The 24,028-nt window shown below is 51.0% G+C and overlaps 6 protein-coding genes across 6 annotated transcripts; 3 read left to right on the forward strand and 3 right to left on the reverse strand.

The window, feature by feature from the left end:
* TEP1 (Telomerase protein component 1) lies at nt 1-1,878 on the reverse strand (the record flags this gene model as incomplete). The annotated part of the gene is made up of 3 exons (XM_056214779.1): nt 1-1,682; nt 1,736-1,820; nt 1,876-1,878. The coding sequence occupies 3 exons, from the start codon at nt 1,876-1,878 to the stop codon at nt 1-3; spliced, it is 1,770 nt and encodes a 589-aa protein (XP_056072046.1).
* A 1,865-nt stretch (nt 1,879-3,743) lies between these two features.
* Nucleotides 3,744-5,467, forward strand: N0V89_006007 (uncharacterized protein; the record flags this gene model as incomplete). The annotated part of the gene is made up of 2 exons (XM_056214780.1): nt 3,744-3,787; nt 3,853-5,467. 2 exons carry the CDS (start codon nt 3,744-3,746, stop codon nt 5,465-5,467), a joined length of 1,659 nt encoding a protein of 552 aa, XP_056072047.1.
* A 2,526-nt stretch (nt 5,468-7,993) lies between these two features.
* Nucleotides 7,994-10,193, forward strand: N0V89_006008 (uncharacterized protein; the record flags this gene model as incomplete). Its single annotated transcript, XM_056214781.1, has 5 exons — nt 7,994-8,119; nt 8,223-8,314; nt 8,366-8,456; nt 8,567-9,922; nt 9,984-10,193. The coding sequence occupies 5 exons, from the start codon at nt 7,994-7,996 to the stop codon at nt 10,191-10,193; spliced, it is 1,875 nt and encodes a 624-aa protein (XP_056072048.1).
* An 8,133-nt stretch (nt 10,194-18,326) lies between these two features.
* N0V89_006009 (uncharacterized protein) lies at nt 18,327-19,733 on the forward strand (the record flags this gene model as incomplete). The annotated part of the gene is made up of 1 exon (XM_056214782.1): nt 18,327-19,733. The coding sequence occupies one exon, from the start codon at nt 18,327-18,329 to the stop codon at nt 19,731-19,733; it is 1,407 nt and encodes a 468-aa protein (XP_056072049.1).
* Nucleotides 19,734-19,955: 222 nt separating this feature from the next.
* Nucleotides 19,956-21,543, reverse strand: N0V89_006010 (uncharacterized protein; the record flags this gene model as incomplete). The annotated part of the gene is made up of 4 exons (XM_056214783.1): nt 19,956-20,268; nt 20,337-20,677; nt 20,728-21,296; nt 21,405-21,543. 4 exons carry the CDS (start codon nt 21,541-21,543, stop codon nt 19,956-19,958), a joined length of 1,362 nt encoding a protein of 453 aa, XP_056072050.1.
* Nucleotides 21,544-22,353: 810 nt separating this feature from the next.
* N0V89_006011 (uncharacterized protein) lies at nt 22,354-23,880 on the reverse strand (the record flags this gene model as incomplete). The annotated part of the gene is made up of 1 exon (XM_056214784.1): nt 22,354-23,880. The coding sequence occupies one exon, from the start codon at nt 23,878-23,880 to the stop codon at nt 22,354-22,356; it is 1,527 nt and encodes a 508-aa protein (XP_056072051.1).
* Nucleotides 23,881-24,028: the final 148 nt, after the last annotated feature.

Consider the following 24,028-nt stretch of genomic DNA (forward strand, 5'->3'; position numbering starts at 1 on the left):
TCACGAGCTGGTAGCTTTCTTCTTGCCCAAATGGAACAGATTGTGCTCTTTGGCATTCTTCATTTCCTCTTCTGGTCGGCCATCAGGGAGGTCATCCGTGGAGATGTGCTGCACCCCACTAACGATACCTTCTGCTCCACTCGTGTGCGACTCGGGAGACTGTATCCGCTTGTCGACAGCTTCATTCGACTTGTGCAACGTACCATCTAGGTGGCTTGGCGCTGCGGGGGCAACAGATTCCGGGCCGCTTCCGCTCCCGCTACTTTCTTCGCTAACAACATCCTCCCCGTTTGGGCCATGCGACCTCACGTCCTTGGTGTCGCTGTCGTCACTTGTCCGGCCAGGCTTTGTGAGCACGTGAGGAATATAGTCTGTAGTTTGGCTCTTGACGCTGCTTGCCCTGCTAACGTCGGTGTTCGAATCGGTTGGGCTGGAGATGCGCATGCCGATATCCTTGCCTTCGCTCGGGGTCACATGGAGCTGACCTTTCCAGTTTGCAGGTGAAGACTGTTTCACTTCTTCGCCCTCTTTCGGCTCGGTAATAACGATTCCCGGTTTTCCTTCCTCCGATGGGAGAGCTTTCCACACGACGGCAACTTTCTCGAATGCTTGGGTACCTTTCCTAGAAGATCCCTTGATACCATCCATAGCCTCCCACCCAATCTCAAACACGCCCGAATCGTCAGGGATGCCATTCTGCTCAGGACCGTTGCCTTCGAAGAAGGTATTGAACCACACGTGGGCGACGGCAGTCACCATGGTCACATCAAAGGCGGCTTTGTTGCGACGCTCAATGTCGAGGTTGATGTCGTTGGTGGGGAGCACTACACGCTTCTTAGGGCGGAACACAACGTCACCGTCGGTGACTTCTTCCTCTTTGCTTGCCGTCGCACCGTCGAGAGAGGCCTGGTTGGCGCGATCGAAAGCATCCCGATGACTTTCTGTCTTCGCTTCGGTCTTGTCTTTCGCGCTTGATGCCTTGCTTGCAGGAAGTCCCAGGCCGTTCTTGTACATGACTTCCTGCACGGCCTGGGCCATTGTCGTCGTCTTGACCTCGCCTCTGACGATCTCCCGCTCCTCCCGCGTGAATGTATGAAACCTTTTGATGAGCTTTCCATCCTCGACAAAGCCTTCAATCTGTATTTTGACTCCATCTCTTAGGCCCCAACAATGGACTTCGAGAATCTCGATCTGCCGCTCGACGTAGATCTTTCCGTGTTTCGCCCATCGATCCACGTAGCCGATCCATCTTAGTTGGCTCGGGATGCTGACGCCCTTGCCCATGTTAGGCCTCATTCTGCGCTCTGTGAACCTCTGCAGCGCCTTCTCTACTGTCCAACCTTCCTCACTGATCAAATAGCTGCAACTGGCTGTGCCGCTCCTTCCTTTCCCAGCTTTGCAGTGTACCACAACAACTCTACCCTCCTTTTCGTGGAGCCAATTGCGCATAGATGCCATGATATTGGGTATGAGCGCGAACGGCGGGGGATGGTGGTCAGGAAACGGGTAGTGGTAGACGCGGTCGTAGACCTCCGAGTCGGGATATCCCGTTCCTTCGGCGCGAAACTCCCATATTGCCCAGTCGTCCCCATGTTTGGAGTCGAGGAATTTGACGAGCGAGTCGAGCGGGTTGCGGTAGGCGCGTTGGGGATATGTGCCACTGGGGCCAGATGTTGCGATGACTGGTTTTCATATTGGAGGTTGCTCTCTTGCATGACTGTAGTAATATACTCACTGTTCGCTGTGACGTAACAAAGGTCAAGGCCGGCCTCTGGGTGCCTCGCTCGAGGACCAGCTACGATTTGGCGGAGAAGCGACGCCTAGGGAAGAGAGTCAGCCGTATGGTGGGGCGTTGTTGAGCACGCGCATACTGACCATTTATCTCACTGTGACTGAAAGGTTAGGCAAGCTAAGTTGTTACCGGCGGCTGGGCGACATGGCGTTGGGACGTAGATATGGGCAGACTGAATGTGTTCCTGCTTCGCGTGGCGTCAACAGCCGCGACCTGGCTAGTGATGTCATCCTTGTAGCGCGGTCCGAGCGCCTGGGTCAGCCCTCACAAGCTGGTGTCGCTCCTCCGTTACCAGCATTTGCATTTCAACTTCCATCGATCAACACATAGCAAACGAATATCGGACTGAATTCTGAACACTATGTGCAATACGCGACCACAAGTCTCCGCCAGTACACCTACTTAGCCTCTGAGCTTGCAGCCTGCATCAGCTACCGCACTCAATAACATGTCTCGTCAAGTCTGTTTCTCTAGAGTAAACCCCACGTTATCTGGTGCATCCAGCCTGGAGGTAACCTGCATTAGTAGGCTGCGTTGGACATGCAGGATTCCGAAGGCAGTCTCCATCTGACCTGCCGTAAGAAGAAATTTGGACTTGTGAAGGAAAAGCTTTCGACCCACCTATGGCTCCTAAGCTTCACGCTCGTACACCTCCCTCGTGCCTTTCAGTCGCTCTCGGAGATTCCTCCAGTGCAATACCGCGATGCCAACGCCGACCATCGTAAAATAGGCTGATATTACTGAAGCCACTGTGTTGACGACCTCAAGCCCAGAATGCTGACCTGAAGACATGGTGCGGGCTCGAGTTTTTATCTTTCTAGCTGGTTAGCATACAAGTTGTCATGTTGGTATTGGGAAGTTTTACGCAAGAATGGTACTAGAACCCCTTGGGCTCGGTTTCGATCCCTGAGTTGCTTGAAATCTCACGCCAATTCTCAGCGAAAACGAAACGGAGATGTTGCGCCAGTGCTCATCTTATGTTCTTTTTTTCCCGAGAGAATCTTTGCAGGGTCGCCGCTTTCCGGTCAAGACCTCAAATGCTCTGAACCTTATCATGATTTCATGCTCGCACATAGGGGCCCGGGCATGGCGCGTTCGGTGCGCTATTCGACACCTGAGTTCGGATTTTAGGCTCCCCATGTGGTGGCACGCTCCGGGGACGCAGGTACACATGCCGCGTTTGCGATCAAACGATGATTGGGCATTCATCGCGAGTGGGGGACTCTCACTGTGTTGCATATTTAGATCTCCGAAGGCTGTGCTGCAAGATCTCTATCTGGGAGGATCGCGCATCTCTACAGGTACGGCGAACGACTTGCGCGATTGGTCGAAAATGCGACGCAACGAGCTCTCATCTTGAGATTTCCGCGAGTACACGATCTCGCCGACTCCCAAGGGACATGCATGCTGCATCTGCGGCTTCTGCCCCTATTGGACGCCACACACGCAGCTTTGCGCGATTGGTCGGCACGCTGTACAACACAGCGAGGTAGTATTTCATGATGTTCTGGAACGGTTCTCCGTATATTCAGGATTGGTGTCTGGTCTGTGCATGCGTTCATATTCTACTGGTCCCCTCCCCTACCCCGATCTCCACCACAGTTTCAACCCTTTGATCTACCAGCCTAATTCCATGGCAGGTACTTTGAAATGCCAAGCTTGTCGCCAGGACAAGCAGAAGGTACATTTTCTCGTAAACTGCTTGAATCAACTGATGATTCCTAGTGTTTACCAGCAAGTTACGAGTGGCCTCTCCAGAAATGCCAACGTTGTGAAACAGACAGACGCCCCTGTTCAAAGCCTGAGCTACCGCGAAAGACACAGAAAATCTCCCACACAGGTAATCAATCGTCCGGACGTATCGATTCGCAATATAGAGTTCTTGCTGCGCGTCCGTATAAGGACCTCGGAGCCGATGTTGGGATTCCCGTTCTGATCGGCGCCACTTCAAATGGCTGTTCCCTCAACATACCGCAAGCTCTCGGTCGTGAGCAAGTACAGGAGATGTAATATATATAGAACATTATCTCTCTCGTCAAGAAATAAGCTAACGGTAGTAGTGATTTGCTTGTCTCTATGAAACGACTCACTTTGACGACACTTGACCAACTTCCCCCGTTGGCGCGAGACCTTGCAAAAATCGCTATATACGCCGCTCCTTTAGAATCCGGCTACTCGGAAAGCCTTGACAGCATCTCTGATCGATTTTGTGACTTCTATACTTCCATTGAAGGGCAACTCCAGGCTTGGGCCCAAGGCGGCTTCGTTCTTTCCGAACCCAACGCCAACACCGTATACGGACAGCCGGTCTCTGGGACACTGAACGATTCAAAACTGTACAAAATCCGACAGCAGATTTACCTACTTCAACATGACGGTCGGCACGGTAGCGCTTACTTTTTGAAGTACCACCACATGCGGCACTTTCCGCAGCAATTCACCCCTCAGGATCGCGAGCACCTTGATAGGATCGCAAAAGACTTTATGGATCTTTTAAACAGCAACATTTCGCGGCAGATTCTGAGCACTGGTGCGCCAGAGTCGTTTTGGTCTTTTATCCGATCTCCACTACTGCCGCATTTGTTCCTACGCAACAGCTACAACAAAGTCGCCCGTGGTACTGATTGTCTGGGCCGCAGTATCTCGCATGTCCTACACGACCACTCGATTGATGGTTCTAAGCCCATATGGAGAGACGAAGACCTCCATCATGTTGATATTCTAGGACGAACAGCTATGTTCTACGCGTGTCGACGGGGCAATATAGAGTTTGTAGAGAGACTCAATGATGCTGGAGTGGACACCTGCATACAGCTCGCTACCGGAATGTACCCCTTACACGTTGCCGCAACGTTGGGCTTCACTTCGATCTGCAAGCGCATTTGTGAGAATGACGCTCAGCTGAGACAAGGCGTCGAGAACCTCTTGGACGGTATGGGCCGCACACCAGTCATGTGTGCAGCAAATACAGACAAACACGAAACAGTGGACTTTTTCCTTGGGAGAGGCTTAATTCTCAAGAGTCCAAAGCAGTTCAATTCGATACTCGTCGATATGGCAAGCAAGGGCCATTCGAAGACTATGAAGGTACTGCTCCGTTACATGAGACGAATGCTCGGTCGTGGCTCAGCCTTTGACATCGAAGTGTTGAAGAGTGCTTACTGGCACGCCGAATCGCGAATGCATCATGATATTATGGCGGCGCTTTCCAGCATTATGAAGTTCGACCACAACAAGAAAGACGACATAGGGCACACATCCTTAAGTAAAGCAGTTGTACGTGGAAACACGAGGCATGTTAAGTTTTTACTTAGTCTTTGCGAAGACGATCTTCTTCTGGTCAACAACAGCAAAACGGACACGTCGAAATGGGCCGTGGATCCGAATGCGAAGGGCAACGATAACAAATCTCCATTGATACTGGCAACAGAGATCGGTATGAAGGAGTGCATAAGATTGCTTCTTACACCGCGCTTTCTTCCGGTGATATGCCGTGAGGACTTGATGAGCGCTCAAAATATTGCTCAAGCATCAGGCGACCAAGAACTGTGTGATATCATTGACCGAGCTATCCTCGATCGTCTTATCGAAAGAAGACCAGACGCAGGACCAATATGGCCGGACGCACATCTCGAAAGGCCCCAGTTCCGAAAACGACCCGAATTTCTGAAATGATCACTACTGTATCCATTTTCCTGGAATAAAGCACACAACCGAAAAACTTCCACTCGACCTTGTCACAACGCCCGATATCTCTACACAAGGATCGTTAGCCAGGGCAATGCTGCAAGTCTCATCGCGAGCTTTCTATCATCACTTCAAGCGTATGATGGTACATGTTGATACTAGCTTCGAGCTTCGAGAACGGACCATTGCCGCTCATCTTGAGGTTCGAAATACTGATGGAATCTCCAGTGGATGGCAAACCTAGACGGATAGTGAAGCATCCGAAATCGACATGGTGGTGAAGGTGATCGCACTCGCAGACGCGTCCACTATAATGCGCGATAAGTTCATCGGCCGAGAGCTTATACCATAGTCCTCTGATGCTATGAGTCTTAGGGCACTTGAACGCTACCACGATGCCAAAGTTTCACTCGAGCTCCAGGCGCCAGACCACGCTTTTCTAGGCCTTCCCCTGGCGGCGAAATTTCCAGAAGCGCGTTTGCAGGTGAAGACGGCTCCCAGATCAACAACTTGGGCCGGCCAACGAGCGCGTTGGTCCGTGCTAGCTTCCCGCTGCCTATATAAGCAGGCGCGCCCCCGCCCTCCGCCAGTCCCTTCTCTCCACTCGACACCAACCTCTCTCTTGGCAGTCGCACCTTCTGTAAAGTCATCTGACTGCAGCTGGTCTTGTCCCATCATGGCTGCTTCCCTCGCTCAATGTCAGTAACCCCTCGCGTTACCTTGAGCGTTGGACAACGCGGACTCACGCTCGGCTTGCTCGAAGCTCCCATTGGTACGTCATGCATGCCACTCACTTGCATCCTTGGTTGATTCGAACAGAACTCTGACTCCATGTCATCACATCACCTTGCTGACCTCATCATACCTCAAGATCATCTTGAGCTTGGGTTACAACATGCCAACAATATGTCGTCGACCATCTCACTTGGTATGGCCACGAAGACCCGGCATCATGTCGATTAATCAACATGTCTTCATCACCTTGACTTGGCATCACCACTTCATTATGCCACCTCATATCATGCCAATACCCCTTCGACATGCCATCACCTCGACATGGCATTGTCACTTTCAACTTGGCCATCACACAGGTACAAGTCATTGTACATCATGACAGCATCTCTCCACCGTGAATACCGCTCCTGGTCCTGAGCTTCGAGCATTCCCTTTTGGCATCGGACAGAAGCGCCCCACGGGGTGTCTTCTGGGCACCAGCCAGAGCTGGTGCTTCAGGCCCGCGTCGACAAAGTCAATTGGAACACGGCTACCAGCGTGCAGCTTGGTGGGAGGCCGCGATCGAATGAACCTGCACCGGGCGAACATGGTGGTGGAAGCTGCACTCTGTCCGGCGCTCTTAGAGTCTGGTCAACGACAGAACAGCCCCTTGGTCAAAGAGGAGGAACGCATGCAGTACCTGCTGCCTCACCACGACAGGTCGCTCTTCTTCCTTCAGGCCCGGCATCGGAGCCAGGGTAGCCTTGGGTTAAGGAGGGTTGCCGCCGAGTTGGTCCGACTGCCAGCTCAGTAATGTCTGCCCGAACGGCCGTGTGCTTAGTACGGGGGCACAGAACGGCTGCGCGACTGCGACGTCCTCGGTAGTGTGTTTCTAGCACCTGCGTTGCGATGGAGGTTCAATGTTAGCTGGACGAAGGCGTAATCAGTTGAAGTGCGGGCCGTGTGGAACCTGAGGGCTGCGTGCCTGCCCCACCTGCACTGCACTGAGAACACCGGGGTTTGGGGTCCTCTTGAAGCCTGTTTGTGGTGGTGGGATTAGTTGGCCTGGTGGTTGGGTTATGGGACTCGGTGAGGATTTGGTTACCTGACATTGCTCATGAGAGGAGATGTATGGAGGCTGACTTGCAAAGACGCACTGTTTGGGAGATGGATCTGGTTACATGAAATTGCTTTTGACAGGATATGAAGGAAGGCCGATTTGCAAAGACACGCTGTTTGGGGAATGGGTCTGATTACATGACATTGCTCATGACAGGAGATGGGTGAAGAATGACTTGCAAAGACGCACTGTTTGGGGGATGGATGAATTGAGGTGTACACTTCAATGGGATTATTCATCCGCTATATGCTGTGCTTCTATGCCGTGAAGTCCTTGCTTACCGTGATGGCGTTGGTGATGAAGGTGGCCCATAGCCTTCTCGCATCCTGCTGGTGAGCTGTCGCCCCGCTCCTGCACCACCAGTTGCTCGTACCACGGCGCTTAAGCACCTGCCATGGCAGCAGGCTTTACAGCAGCCATGGCCGTCGTCGTGTACTGACCTGACCTGGCTATGTCGTCGAGACGTGACGTCTCGCGTCGAGCTATACTAGGGCGCACCCCCGCCAGCTGAGCTAGCCCCGCCATCCGGGGTGTTCAAATCTACGCGGTGGGAACAACCTCGTCCGCTGCCCATCCCTCCTTATTCCCGACCGTGCAACACCCGCCGCTCGTTTCGCCAATGCCATGATGCACAAGCCCTGACAAGCAATTCAAACGCCGCACGACGGCGCATACAGTACATGGATCCGGAGGCGCGGTTCAAGCTGGAGCCGCGCGACGATGCGTCGCCGGCGCCGCCCAGGAAGAAGCAGAAGCGCAACAAGCCCACGCTGAGCTGCGAGGAATGCGTCGAGCGCAAGACCAAGGTGAGTCGCCAGCATGCGACGATGCGACGCGCGCTCTTTATCAATTGATGAGACGGGAGCCGCGACGGTGGATGATGGCAGACCGCTAACGATGCGTCCCCAGTGCGACCGCGGGAGGCCTGTCTGTCTCGCGTGCATGAAGCGCCAGTCGCCCTGCAAGTACTCCGAGGTCGCGAATCTCATCGCATCTACAGAGTGAGCCGAGAGCCGGTGGTCAGGCGGGTCGCGATGCTAACTGATCCATAGCGGCCCCACGCGCAATGCCGTGCGCGCGAAGAGGGCAACGAGCAACAAGCCGCCTGCCCTCGGCATCGACACGCAAGCGCTGCCCATCCAGGTAGGTCGTGGTAATCCTCTCTTATTTCCGCCCTTGCCATCTCACTGCATCACACCACGAGCGCCGCGCCGCGCCGGATCCTTCTTTGACATGCCTGACCCGGCCCACAGGTTCCTGCGCATACCCATACCCCCGGACCCCACACCGTCCCTCCCACGCCCACGCCAAGAGGTCAGTATCGCAGTGGATCGCTGTCTTCCACCGGCTCGTCACCCTTTCTGCTCTCCAACATCCCCTTCTCCAACCACACCGCCTCGCCCTTTTTCGGCCTCGGCTCTGACCATCCCTTTGCCAACTACTGGACCAGCCGGGGCGGGCTCGGTGAAGTCATAGGCGTCTTGCCAGCCAAAGACCAGGCCGACATCCTGGTCGCAAAGTACTTCGATGCCGTCGACCCTGTCTATCCCATGGTCCACCGTCGGAACTTCTATGCCGACTATGACCGCTTCTGGTCGCTGCCTCACGCCGAGAAGCAGACCGCTGATCCTGTGCTTGTCGCTCTACACTTCGTCGTATATGCCATGGCTACCCAGTTCATAGGCCCACAGACAGACCACAAGCGCTCAGAGATCGCAGAGTTCTACGTCTCTGCCTCTCAACAAGCACTGCGGCTGTCCTCCTACCTGAGTAGGACTTCGATGCGCACACTGCAAGCAATGGTGCTGATATGCTACTTCCTGATGAATGATAACCACGCTTCAGATGCGTGGGCCTTTGGCGGCGTTCTCATGCGGCAATCCTACGCAATGGGTTTGCACCGCGACCCGGATATCATCGCCCCGCGATGTTCACTGAGCGATAAACAGCAACGAAGAAAACTGTGGCAAGCCGTCAAGTTTCAAGACACCTTCTTAACCGTTCTGCTCAAGCTACCGCCCACAGCCACCTTCTCCGATGTTCGTGTTGAGTCTCTCACAGATGAGCTAGGCGACTTCTTACCCACGATCAACGGCTCTTCCACCAACGGCACGTCCGTAAACCCCATGAGCATCAGCAACATCGCCCAAGTAACCGACATCTTCCCCACCTACGAGCTGCAAGACCGCCAGTACATCCGTTCCATGTGGCACATGGCAAACCTCGTCCAACGCACCGTTTGCACGCCGCGCTCCCTCGGAAGCCCCATCATCAAATCCCCTATCGAAAAGTTCGACCTTGTCAACGAGTACCACGATCTACTCAACTCCTTTCCTCCACTACTGACCACCTCTAAAGAAAGCGCAATTCAGGGTCTCGCCAGCAACCTGCGCCTACTACGGCAGAACCTGTTCCTAAGAAGTAACTACTGGCACTGCGTCATGATCATTCAAGCAGATGAGTACGAAGACGGCGGCGTGTCGTGCGATATCCGTGGCGCTCTCGAAGCTGCACGGAATGCACTCCTCGCCTTCTTCCATTTCTGGGAATACCTCAGGATCGACGCCGGCGTCTGGTGGGTTTTTCAGCATCGCGCTTTCGAAGAAGCTGTAAGCATACCCTCTCACTTTTCCTTATTGCACCCCCTTTTTGCAAGGCTAATTATAACAGCTTCTGATGGCACGGATCCTTGGCACCCAAGAAAAACCCCTCTCAGCAGAAGATACCGGTATGAGTCCTGCGAGCGATCCACTGCTCACCGCGGCACGAGAAGACGCGAAGCAGTGTTTGGCTATCCTAGACATGGTTAGTGCACCTGAGGTGCAGAAGACCAGGACGGACGTGCTGAGGACAGCGTTGGCGGATATTAATTGGGGGTAAAAGGCCTCCTTCCTTTGGATCATCATCCAGTGTGCACGACTTTTACTTCGAATGTTTGCAATGTTCAGCGTGGAGTTGGAAAGAGTGGTGTTCAACAGGGTACATGTACGTTACATCAGATGTTGTTACTAATATGATTACAGAGTAGTCTCGTTCGCACAGGGTAAATATTTTGAACAAGATTTTTGAATTCGATTCCAACACGATCATCCCACGTGGAGCGTGCTCACCTGTACGACGAAGCTCTCCGTGAATTTTCCAGCAAATACAAATAATCACCTTCTGACTGTTCTTCTTCACAGTAACGAAACTTGTTCATAAGAATATATACTTGCTAGGCATGCCGGTGCGGCTGAAGAATCCCATATATCTACCTGCGTAAGTGTAAGATCGTAGACCACGCTATATTTGACGCGATCGAGCTAGTTCCAACCTCGCAACCACTTTATGAGAGAACAATCGGGCACAGACACGCACATGAAGGCATAGCTACGAAGTTAAATCTATCACTGTTCAGCCCAACTCTGCCACTTTTCGTCTCAGCGTTCAACTGTCCTCCCTCTGCCGTTGAGTCTTCCGTTCACTCGCCAAGAAAGGGCTATTATACATGTTACAACCCACGCGTCATCTCATAGCCCTCCGTGCTTTCAATCGTTCTGACCCGGCGTGTATTGCGCAACTGCAGGTAGGCGAGATACATGGCACCAATGCCAATAAAGGTAGCTAGAACGCCGAAAATGTATGTCGGGATACCTTCAGCTTTAGAAGACCGTTGACCTAGGAAGCGAAGCTCTCCAGATGGCAGAGGTGATGTGGATACGTGATCTATGCTTATATCAGGGAGAAGGATGGTATGGTGAATGAGTGGACCTACGCAACACTGGTGCCATTTTTTGGATTTAATTAGATTGTATCTGGTAGCTGGCTGCAGAGATTGGAAGCGAAGATGTTCAGCTTTGAGAGTTTTCGGAAGGGCACGGACAATGAAGAAGCAGAGAAGTGATAAACCATTTTCACGTACATAAAAAGAAGGAATCTCTTGAAGGTACCTCTGGAGGAATGTGATGAGCGCAACCTATCACGTATCTCCGACCTGTGTAACCATATAAACTATTTCGAGCGGGTAACACTTTCGATTCGCCTGTCAAGCGAGAACGGCGCCTGTAAGCTTTGCCTCTTCTGCTTATCGCGGCTCTTCTGCGACGAATCCTCGTGCGCATCGGCCGACCTGTAAGAGAAGATATTGTTCGCAATTTGCTGTTTAAGCGAGGACCTGCATACACACATTACCTGTTCTGCTTTGTACTGCTCTATGGCCAATGATAGTATGATTCAGCCTTGCAGTCAGGGCTATGACTTCTTTCATTTTCCACAGCGTATGACGCAAAGGGACCGGGGTCCCGCACAACCTGCTTATAGCCAATGATCTCGGTGTTGGTTTCGGTCGGCACGGAGAGAGCTGCGCCTGGCAGTTGACCGCCGAGGGCACTGCTGAGGCTTGAGCTAACACCGACCGAGGGCACTAAATTTTACCGGTCAAAATTTAGTGTCCTTGTTTGGGACTAGCATGTAATTAGTATTCACCCACCGTGAGGTCCTGTCGATCCCACAATCATGTGTATCAAGTGAAAAGCTCTTGGATTTGCATTTCGTCACGAAAGAATCTCGTAACGTATCACGTTAGGATAATCGACGTCAAGATTTCCGCCTTGACTTCGAAATAGGAGATGAAATTTCTTGTTGTCCAGCCTACGCTCCTTCACTGCTAGACAGTTCTTTTAGATAACTTCACGCAAGAGTACATCTTACGCTCCATTCTAAATGGAAAACACACCGTCCAACTCTTAAACTGTCACCCAGCCATCTCATATACTGCTACTCGTCTTGTTCGCCTCAATTGAAGGAATGTGAGGCCGAGGGCTGCCAGCCCGATCACCGTGGCAAGGACACCGAAGATATAGTTTGGGGTTGCTTCGCTCGATGGAGAAGTCTGTCGATCCGAGATACGAAGATCGAAAAGAGATCCGGCAAAGAGTCCTGTGTCTTGGTCAGGAAGGAGCAAGCAAGTAGAGTGAGATGACTTACTTGATGAGGACAAAGATGGTGCCATACTAGATTAGGTGAATAGAGCCGTGGAATAAGAGTAGATATATTTGCTGGTGTTTGGCCACTATGCATCGATGCAATGATGTTTGGAAGTGGAAGATAGAAATCTTGTATATCTAGGATACGGATGTGAGCTTTTTGGTCACAGTCGTGCTCCCCGCTTCCAGATAGTTCTTGGCAAAATCTTTCGATATCTTACTGAGGCTGATTTGGATGGGAAGGCCCTTGGACAGGGGTGCCGAATATTGCTGCAAGCCACGCCAGGAATAGCTAGGTTCGCTTGTCAGTGTACAGGACAACGGCGCCCGTCCGCACATGGTGTGGATGCGGGGCGGTCTCACCCCACCTGCGCCGATCATAGTGGTCGCATTGAATACACGGACGGTGTGGCTCGCGCAACGAGGCGTGCGAGCCCCGGGCCATGTCAATTATATTGTATGGTCGTAGGCTTGTGGCTCTGTTGCGTGGAGGAAAATTCAACAGACGACTTAACACAAATTTACTTCATTCGAGGTCTTACAAAGGTTGTCTTTGTATCGCTCCCGCATGGATTTGCCCTGTTTACTGTTGCTGAAATTGCGCGGACCAAGACTTTTTTCACCTCCACAGCCTATGACGCATTGAGACCGGGATCACTCACTATTGGAGGGATCATCGGCGGTCGGCAGCTACACTTGTCTTGTTCTACAAGGTCTCGTGGGGGCCAAATCCACCGTTCGCTCCTGGCTCCGGGCTCCGGGCTCTGGGCTCTGGGCTCTGGGCTCTGGCTGTTAATGCTTGCTTCGACTCTGAAGATGAATCGAGTCAGTAATACTAGACCAGGATTTTCGCAACAGTCCTTTTCGCTAATGCTGAAATATGATCCCAGTGTGATGATAGAGCCTATAGCGCGCGTGTTGCAGGGTCTTCAATCGTCGTTGTGGCGACGAAGATTACAACAATACAATCCATCACAAAGCCCTGCGAACTCTTCTCTTGGAATCGTCTGCTCTTGCATAAACCTGTAGATCTACCTTGAAATTATATGGTAAACTATCTTGTACGTCAATGGTTTCTTCACTGGGAAGACTCTGTAATGACCTACACTGTGCTCGGCATGCACGTAAAGGATTTGCTGATTCTATCAGCACGGTTCTACATACGTTTTGCCGATTGTCATCAACTGAGACAGGCACACTATGCAGAGTATCAATCGTGTTTGCCCTATGGTACCATCCGCATCACAAGAGTCTTTCTCTCACTGCCTTATTTGCGTGCACTGGGTCGATGACGTGGTGAGGGTAGTTCTATATGAGTTTAAAGTTCGTCGCAAAAAGATGCACAAACGGTGTGCTTCGAGACCAACCTTGGAACCTTGTCGACTTAGCTTGAGCAAAGCACGGCTCGGAGGTAGCACACATGCGAGATACCGTTTGATTAAAATCGACCTGCTACGATACCTGAAGGTTCTTTCTTTTGCGACTTGAATATGGAGTTGAAGTAGAAAGTATGCACTGAAAGGACATCGACGCTAATCCCATTTCGCTACCATAGGTAACGATCAGCCGTCAGCAAAAAGGGGATAACGCTGTTCGATACAAGGCTATGCTGTAGATGGAACATTCCCATTATAGCTACTGTGTTAGCACTTCTACTCTTTTGGCACTAGGAAGGTGCCTGAGCATCACGCTTGCAAGATTCAGCACGCTTGTATATATCTTCGCTTCTCAACTGACATAGCTACCTCTCCTCGCCTCGTTCGTCGATCGTAAAAAGCGGCTCACGTATTTCTCAGAATCCGTCAGACTGAGCAGGCAATCGCTGACGCGTCATCTCGCCAGCTCGAGATTATGGCTCGCTTCGTTCTTGGCAGCTGAAAGGGTTCGAGGCACAGGGTTCCAATGCCCATTACTGGCGCTAAGGTGTTGAAGATAGTCCAGAGGCTGTGCTGGTCGACCCGATCGTGTGGTGGATGCACTGAAAGTTTTTTTTTTTTTTGGATGGATCTATGAGCTATGTCAGTAGGTGGAGACAAGATAGATAGATGGAGCAACTTGCGTGGTCAGGCTGGAGCCATGTCGATTGCGGTGTGGGACTGTATGACAGCTCCTTTCATGGCAAGCCTGAATGAACAGGTCCTTCTAATCGACACGACTGTCTAAGAGACAAGGTAACATCTGACGTATCTACCAGCTGACAAGCGCGCCCACCACCGGTTTTTGGACGTCCATTAATGCCCAAAAAAGTGTCCCCGAACTATCTTCGCCTTTTTCTTGGTTGTAAGACTGCTAATTTAACGCTGTTAAGCCGCTAAAGCTGTTAGATAACCGAAGTTAGACTCCAATTTGACCGCATCGTTCGGGGTAGGTTGGCCTTGGTCTGCACCCGATCGCACGCATGGAACCTTATATGCTTGTTGGACTTAACAATTGACAGTGGTAGAAGTTGAGTTCTAATAGTACTGGAAGTTACTCGATAATGCTGGCATCCAATATCAATAAGTGCCGAAGGGTAAGGCGTTCAGCTCGTTGGGACGGTCAGCAATTGTAGGGTATCAAGATAGTCCTAAATCTGCTCACAATCCTGCAATGCATTCTGTCGATTTCTCAAGAATGATCATGCGCAGTCGTTGTTCTGAGTGGATAATCAAGGATTGAAATACTCACAGGCCTGACTTCACGAATGTCCTCGATCAGGGGGCCACCAACGGCTGCACAGCGTAGGATCCAGGTCGGGTATAAGCCGATGGTGGCTTCGTATTACTCTCGATAGTAGTGGCGCATGCGCGAAAGCCGTCCGGTGAAGCTGAGGTATAGCGAATGAACGCGTGGCGCCGAAAATTAGAAGAACTGTGTGCCGGCGGTCAGCTCGCAGGACGAGCCCGTGCAGCTCGACATTGAACTGAAACAGGCAAAGTACTATTGTGGTCAATTGCCCCTTTAGCTCTCTACACTGCGGATCCCCACAACTCTGGACAGTGGTCTCTCATGGCTGGCGAAGAGGAGAACATTGTAGGCGAAATACTCTAATAAGACGTGAGCTTGGGCAGTTTACTTTGGTTGTTATACAGACAGAGTATGACCCGTGAGGGTGGTATTAGATCTAATCTATGATTGGTTCACTAAGCAGGCATTGTTCGCGAGGCAACGAGGCTATTGGCACATGCGGCTCCGGCTTACACCCAGATTGGAATCTCCCATAGGTTTCCAGATGTTCGTATCTTGGGTGCACGTTTGACGAACAATGATTAGTGACGAGGATAACGCCATCCAACTCGTATTTTTGTACAGAATCTGATGATGTAGTAGTACAAGCAATCCAGCCACTGTGTATATCGCTTGGCAATATCATACTGAGGTCCTGCCAAGTCGTGGGGTCGGAACGAAAACTTTGTGAATCAGAATCAGCCTACACCTTTCAGCCTTCTGTATTCCCTTTGCACAGCTCTTCGACCTTTGCACGCCTCCAGCATCGAAATATGGCCACCCGCTATATTCGTCACGCAATGGTCTCATCGTTGGCCGCCGTTGTGTTATTATCTATGCGCTTCCCGATCTGTAGAGGTGTGAACGTATCTACTTCTGGACGGCCTCTTGTTGTCCCACCTAGTGGAGAATGGTCAGTGCATGGGAGGAACTTCTAATTCGAGGATTTGTCAAAGCAATTGACTAACGTGGCAGTAGGGATGGTCCTGACGGGCCATGGTCCTCATTCGATCTAGGTGCAGGCCTTGGGATACAAACGTTTCGAGGCTTCCCCACGATCTCACAGCCGGTTCACTTTCTCCCAACAAATGTTAGCTGGTGCGCTTTTATGAAGACAAAACCATCAATCTGTGAAAGAAGAGGGTTGTTCCAGCCCACGAGTTCGAAAAGTTGGGTCTCAGCAGGTCTCTGTGACTGGGGTGTGCCTTTCCCCCTTGCTCCGTATACTCGCAATGGTGAAGATGTGACTGGGGCCACCGGCATCGACACGATAACTTGGGGAAGGACAGACCGCGACATTCAGTTCTTCAAGCAAGGCATCGTTTTCACTGCATCTGAGGACTTTCCCATGGCTCTGTTTGGTTTGGGCAGCTCCAAATCTCAACCTGGCAATAATTCCACGAAGCCTTTCACCACGCCATTGGACACACTATTCGATATGGGAGCGATACAAACTCAATCATATGGTTATAATGCAGGAAGTCGTCATCGTAAGCTGAAAGAATCTCCATCATGCGCTTCTGGGTCTGACTCTATTTCACCGTAGGCAACCAGTCGGCAAGCTTGATACTGGGAGGGTATGATCAAGCACGCATAGAAAACAGAAGCACAAGCATACATTATTCGATGAACAGCGAAGTTCGTCTGGAAAACACGCCTAGCGTGCGCGTATCATCTGTGAGCTTCACTTCTGGTTCACTGGTCGTTGCGGCAGTAGAAGCCAAGGAACCGAGTATAGCTATCATCGACTCGGCGATCCCTTATATATGGTATGTGACCTTTCGAAATCAAGCTCAGTACGAGTCAACGCTGTGTTCACCGCTACTTTAGTCTTCCCTTAGAGATCTGCGACGCTTTCGAAAAGGCTTTCAACATTGAGTGGAACGAAACGCTGGCATACTACACCATAAGCGATGTTTCTCACGACAACAACTTACAGCAAGACGCGTCCGTGATCATTTCACTCCTGTCAGACGATAATCAGACTACCACAAATTTTACCTTCCCATACCAAGCTTTAGTACAGCAGCTAAGCTATCCACTCATCAACAAAACCAATATAGGAGTACGATATTTCCCACTGAGGCGACCTTTGCACGGCAATTATGGGTACGCTCTAGGTCGCGCATTCCTCCAGGAAACCTACATTGTAGTAAATTACGAGGCTCGAGGATTCGACATCTATCAAGCTGCTTTTCAAGGTGATACCGACATCTCAGTCATCGCGAAGGCTCCTGTCGCAACAATTTCTGTTGCGGCAACTGGCCCCGCAAGTACACCTACAGACGCGACATCAAGCAACGGAAATCTTCCTCCTACCGAATCGAAGAGACCTCGCCTAACAGTTAGAGCATATGCGGGCATCGGAATTGGTTCTGCAGCCTCATTGATAATTCTCGGAATTGCAGCTTTGCTATGGCACAGACGAACAGAGAAAGTTTGTCCACTACAAGGACAAGAGAAATTCGACAAGTCAGAACTAGCTGGACAAGGGAAGCCCCGGCTGGAGGCTATGAGCGCTTTAAGAGGAGAGCTCGATACCATGGAGCCTAAGCACGAGGTTGCAGGCTCACAGCTTATCCCATGGGAGCTTGAAGGCAGTAAAGTGCCAATACACGAATTAGGAGATAGCGATGATAGAGAGGCATAGAAATATATGCAGAGGCATATCTGTTGGTGATTTGCAGGATCCCGTAGTGTTGCTCGAGGGGGTTATCTTCTGCTGTCAAAGGACCAATCTTCTGCTGTCAAATGACCAATCGCAGTCATTACAGTCAAAGGTCAGTCAAACTCCACTCCTTCCGCGTACTGCCTCATCGCGTTCGCCCGCCATGCCAGCTCACAAAACGTTTAGCTTTGCATCTTTGTATGTTGTGAGTTACACGATGTGCGGCAAACCAATCATAGGACTGAAGGATGCGACAGTGATCGTGCCGTGGATCAACCCTAGTGCGCTCTGCTAGAGTCTAGATTTCGTCTACCGTCCGACTAGCTGATGCCTCATGAATAGACTTTGCTAATAAATGTCAACACAGATTGCCATGGAAAACAGGTCATAGTCGCACGACGTCAAATTCGCGCGAGGTTGGACGATCGCAAACCCGCGTAGTCGACGATTTGGGTCAAAGGAGCCACATGAACAGGCTGAACCTTGATAGTGACTAATGGAATATGAAAGGAGTTAACTCAGTCCTCCGAAAAAGATGCATGAGCTGTTTACCTTTCCAAGGTTATTATGGTCGCCTGAATTGCCCCACTGCTGCCTAGCTTTGCAGATTGCTTCCCATTGGTCCGATCATCCTCCAATACCTCGTATGGAGCTACATTCCAGCAGCACAACGTCATGTTAGCGTTTGCCTATATTACTCGTACGGCAGCTGCGGCCTTCAAACCTACTTTGCAACCGACCTCCATCTGTGCGGATAACACCAGTAGGGCCACATTCCGCCTTGTTATCGACATTCTACTCCACAAGATGCCTGTTACCGTCAAGATAGCCAAGCACGACGCGAACCCATGGCAAAGCCAAAAGGCGAATACGAATGAAGATCTTCTGCCTCACACCGAATCGCTAAAAAGCAAAGGCGTCATACAATGCTCGGTTCTACCGGAAGATTACCTTCAGAGTCACATCACGCCCTCAAGGAATGGGCTAGTTTGGGCAGCGCATCACGCGTACAGCCACCACCACCACCTAACGCTACGACCAGAGGATATCTGGTTCGCTATCATCTCTCAGCTAAGCTTTTACATCAACGCGAATGCAGAAGAGCTGCGCTCCATGTTCGTCTCTCACAAGGGACGCAAAGAGCTTGTGGTACACACAACCGGCTCAGTACATACCGTTGACTTCGCGAAGATTGCGAAATGTCTGGCAAATATGATCCAGGAGAATGTCACAAGACCTGACCTGCAGAAATGGATTGTACCGTCCTTCAGCACCACCACTGAATCTGACCGCGCTGTCGCTTCCGTATTGTTCATGGGCGCTATGCAGAAGTACTTCTCCTACGGTTGTTGTATTACTTGCGGCATTCCATCAGTCACTCTTCTTGGCGAGCGAGGGGATTGGGAGGATATTCTACAGAGACTGGATGTGCTCCCCGAGTTTGGAAAAGAGCCCAGTAGGTTTGCAGATCTTCTGCGACCTATCCTTAAGCATCTGATCGCCACTTTCGACGCAGGACCTACATCGCCTGTTCAAGACTTTTGGGGCAGGATTGCCAACAGGATTTCCGGAGGAAGTGGGCCGGACTATCTTTCGGGTTGGATCACAGCATTCTGCTTCTGGGATGCAGATGGGAAGCTCATCCATCGAAGTTCGTCTCACAAGCATATCAGTCTTCCGATACTTGACGTCGAAGCCAGACTCGGCGAGGATGACGATATCTACCATGAGATCGACTTTGAAGACATCCCTAACGGCTATGCCACTGTGCCACTCACCATCAATGACAATGGCAGAGAGTATCTTACCCAGATGGTCGCAGGGTCGTTCGGCATCGAAGCGTTCAGTCAGCGGAGGGTGGCAGGCAGCCTAAACGTAAACCTCACGGAAGATGACAAGAGCAGGACAGGAACCTCTGATCGTGCAGACGCAGTCACTAAAGGAGAGGACATATGTCTGGATTCCATCAAGCCTTTGACAGGGTGGATGATGTATCATACGAACACTTTCGAGTATGGTCATATCACAGAGCTCCAACCTGTTTCGGATGGTTTGTCGGATCGAGTCGATCGTTACTTGTAGCATTTAGCGTCAGCAATCGAGTAGGGCGTTAGTAGGTGGTGAACTCATGCCAAAATTTGCTCGAAGTCGTTACGCTACTCGCAAAATTTCTATAGATAAGCTGCCTTCCACATTGCGTACGCAAGTTCCAAAATTTCAATCTTCGAGTTCGTCGCTCACATTCTAAAGCCATACACTCCGTTCGCATTCTTCATCGTCATGGATAACTGTGCTTGTTTGGTCCTATAGCCACTGACCTTCATCTTCGTCCGGTAAGCCTAGCTCTGAGGCGCGCAAAAGCTCTTTTACCGTCCATGGCTTGTATGTGTAGCCAGGTGGAATGTTCGTATTCTTGAATGGTGTCCCATGCTGTAAGTGTTCCACACAACTAGCATAATTGTCGTATGCATATTTCTCTGCATTGTGCGTCGTCGTCCAGTTTTTGGACATGCTCTCTAGAAGCTCCGGATGATCCTTGACATAATCAGGGTCCAGCTTGTGAACGACTTCACGGAATTTAAATCCCTGTTTCTGCGCGCATGATACGCGCTCGAACCTGGGACGGGATTCGTTAGCGATGCTTATGTCACACTCTTGGAAGATGGTGAACAAATCATTGCTTACCTGAGGTGATTGAACACCTTAGTCGCTTGCGGGATATTACCGCTTCCTCCGAGCTGTAGACAGGCCGCCAAAGTGTAGCCGTCCTCCATTGCCATGGATGCTCCATTGGCTGAAGTTGGCAAGAATGGATGTGCAGCATCTCCGATCTGCACTATGCGACCGCGTGGTGAGACCGATTGCGGTTGGGGATCCCGCCACATTAGCTTCCACTCCAACATCTGTCGATCGGGCGATTTCTCGATAAGCTTCACGAGGCCAGGCGACCATCCCTTAACAATGTTAAGGGCACGCTCAACCGGTACGTACTTTTGCCAATCTTCAGTATTGCCGGAATCTTTGTCCTATGGGGATATTAGCTAGCTCATGGTGATCGAGCACTTGAAAGACTTACGGAACAAGTCAGCAAATAGCTGAATTTACCCTGAGCGTGTGCAACGACACAATGTGCATCCGGACCGAAAGTCATCCATCCGCCAATATTGGTATCACCAAACTCCCTCGCGATGTCTGGATCTTGCATGCCCACCTCTTCAGGATAAGATCTTCTGTAAAGAACAAACCCTGAGCTTACGGGAGTCTCTTTGTTGCCCACGACTACTTCCCAAGACTTCGTCCCAACCCCATCAGCAGCGACAACGACATCTGCAGTAAAATTGCGACCATCAACGAGAGTGATGCTGCCCTTGCCATTCGTCTCGTCAAACTTAGAAACTGAGGCGGAGAACTCGATCGGAATACCTAGTTCCTGGCTGTACATATAGAGCAAATTGTGCAGAGCGCCGCGATAGATGCCCAGAATATGTCCCTGGTTCGCCTCAAAGTGGGTGTCCAAAACAACGGTTCCATCGTGTTTCCGGTAGACGGACCGGGTAGGGAGCGCTTCCCTGTTGGCCCGCTCCATGAAGCCTGGCCATTGGCTAGGAGTACGCAGTGCGTGAGGAAGGATCAGTATCATTTCGCCTACGTGGTCTAATCAGCAATCTGGCTTGCACACATGAAATGACCAAAATAAAACAAGAAACATAGCTATCGAGGAATTGCTAGAATTTTTGCCTGCTTCATGCTCACCTTCGGTTTCTGCGGTAGGTCGCCTCTCGAACAAACGGACATCGTGTCCTTTGCGATATGCCTCGATGGCGAACGTGAGTCCAGCAATCCCAGCTCCAACAACGAGGATAGAGATGTTAGTAGCTTGAGCTCGCTCCATGATAAGTACTCAGCAGGATATCCAGAGATCGTTGAGAGTAAGGTTGGTGTTGATGTCACAAGAAGGCTGGCGGAACGTCTGTTATGTATCTTTTCCCGTACCGAGCACCTTCACTATCACATAGGTAACCCATCGCTGACCCACTGATCCTAAACAATTTACCCTTTGCAAAGGCAAGGTCAACTGGGTTAACGTGAGCACGTTAACAAGAATGTTTGTCAGCGACACGGTTGTTTTGAGGCAGATCCGCAATTTTCTTTGTAGATCAACTCAAAATCTGTTGACTTTTTTCGGATCTCAGAGCTTTCATCGGAAAGCAGGTGGAAGGCGGAATCTTTGGATACCGTCATAATTTGTGGGACTCGGCGATACTTCATACGGTATCTTGGCTTGCCTCGCTCGCATAGTTCCACCGTTTCAGTAGGACAGTTATCGGGCTATCCAAGAGTGTAGTGGACCGTTAGGTAAGTACGCTGGACAAGTTGGGTCGGATGCGGGTGTGGCTGCATCCGATTTAGCGGTCTTTGAAGGCGCCAAGCGGGAATTCGGGTAGATCCGCTCCGGATGCACCCCTAAAGCCTACAGGGGTACACGTTTCAAGCACCGTGACCATCACACCGAATGTGCGTGATGTTTAACATTGTCCTCAGCAACTTGTTGGCCCTCGATAGTAAAGCTTGTAGCGGCAGCCTTCAACCGCCTCCTGAACTAGCTTACAGAACAGTATGAAGTTGGTGATGATGTGTAAACCGGGTATTTGGACATACGACTTATCATACTGCAATTATTTGCTGGAGTAGACCTATAAGCTTACACCAAGTCTGGCATATCCGAATAATCGTCGTCCGTTTCATCCTGTCTCATTAAAGCCGGCATATCATCGAACTCATCATCGTCTTCCCAATCGTCATCCTCATCTTCATCCTCATCTTCGTCCTCATCTTCATCCTCGTCGTCAAAATCAATGTCAGAAATGACCCCGCTCACCTCTAACTCTTCCTGCGTCATAGACGCTATCATCCTGTCGTACTCAAGTTCTACCTTTTGCGCCTCTCTCTCAATGGCGGCATCATCTGGGACGAGATGCTTGGCCATTTCTAATGTCCTCAACGCATCCAACATAGCTCGCGGCTGGTCTCTGAGCAAAGAACCCGCTTTCATACACATCGCCCATCTGAACATAAATTTGGCGAGCTGCACTTCCGAGGGCTCCCAAACGTAATCTCTCCTCCACCAATCAGACTGGCGCGCGTTCATGACCCGATCAATCTGCTGTTCTGCAAGAGAAAGATAGACGTAGGCGTCGTGCGTGCGGGGGTATCCGCGAATCGGTTTTTCAATCCCGGTGAGCTGGACGTGGATGATGTTCAGGCAAATCAGAAAGTAGAGCTCAACCACAGCGTCGATGAACGCCGTGTCTCCCAAGACACAGAGACGCTTCCAGGAACTGCTCTGGTGGATGCGTTCGATGTCGTTCACTGCTTCTTCCCATGTTTGTGAGGCTTTACGCAGCTCCTTGGCCTTGAAGAAGTCGTTTCCGCGTTGTTTGGCGATTTGAAGATCCATAAGGACGGCCTGCGGATCAGTCCACTCATCTTTGGCTATATCTTCCTTCACTGCGCTTGCAAGGCTTGGTTCCACCCCTGTGATCTTGACGTTCTCCACACCGCGTAGCTTCTCTCGAAACGGGGCTAGAAGACTTTCTTGAGTTCCCTCTTCATTGAAGAACGGCTGGAGCGACTCCTTCTCGATGATAGATCTGTCATTGAGATAAGGCGCCACAGCCAGACTGATATCCAGTGTCTTTCCCAGGTTCGGCATGTGCACATTACCCAGCGTTCTAACCAAGCCCGCGCAGTCTTCCCCCAGGATCATGCAGTGCGTAGCGACCTTATTGGCCTTGGCAACAAGAAAGTGATCTTCGGGATCGAACCAGGCTACGCCCTCAGGCGTAACTGACACAGCCATGGTGAAACCCTTGAAAGCTTCCACCGCGCCTTTGTGATGACAGATGACGCGCCGAGTAGAGGTCTCGAGCATGTGATCGAGGGGCAGTCCACCAAAGAACTTGACGTGGATGAAGCGGTTGATTTTGACCATGATAGGGTAAGCCTCGTGATAAATCTGCCTGTTGACTTGCAGGATGTTTGTGTGAATGTTGCGGACGTAGTAGTCACAAGGCTTGTGCTGGACAACATCATTGACGCCATAAGACGGTGCTGCCTTGAATTTGCAGAGGAGCTCTTCGTATATCTTATCGCGTAGTTCGAGTGGCAAGTCCATGAAGCGGAAGCGCGGAGATCCGGTCCCCTCATCGCAGGTGGTGCTGTTCAGCATCTTGAGTATCTGGTGGTGATAGCTCTGTCTGGATGTTTGCTGTTTTACGTGATCTCTTGCGCTATCACATCCCTCGCGACGTTGAAGAAGGCGCGGGAGCTTGGAACAACACCAAACCTGTGACGAGTGGGGTTACACGCGAAAGCCA

Source organism: Didymosphaeria variabile, assembly GCF_027946475.1.
Source record: "Didymosphaeria variabile strain IMI 356815 chromosome Unknown scaffold_4, whole genome shotgun sequence".
Lineage (NCBI taxonomy): Eukaryota > Fungi > Ascomycota > Dothideomycetes > Pleosporales > Didymosphaeriaceae > Didymosphaeria > Didymosphaeria variabile.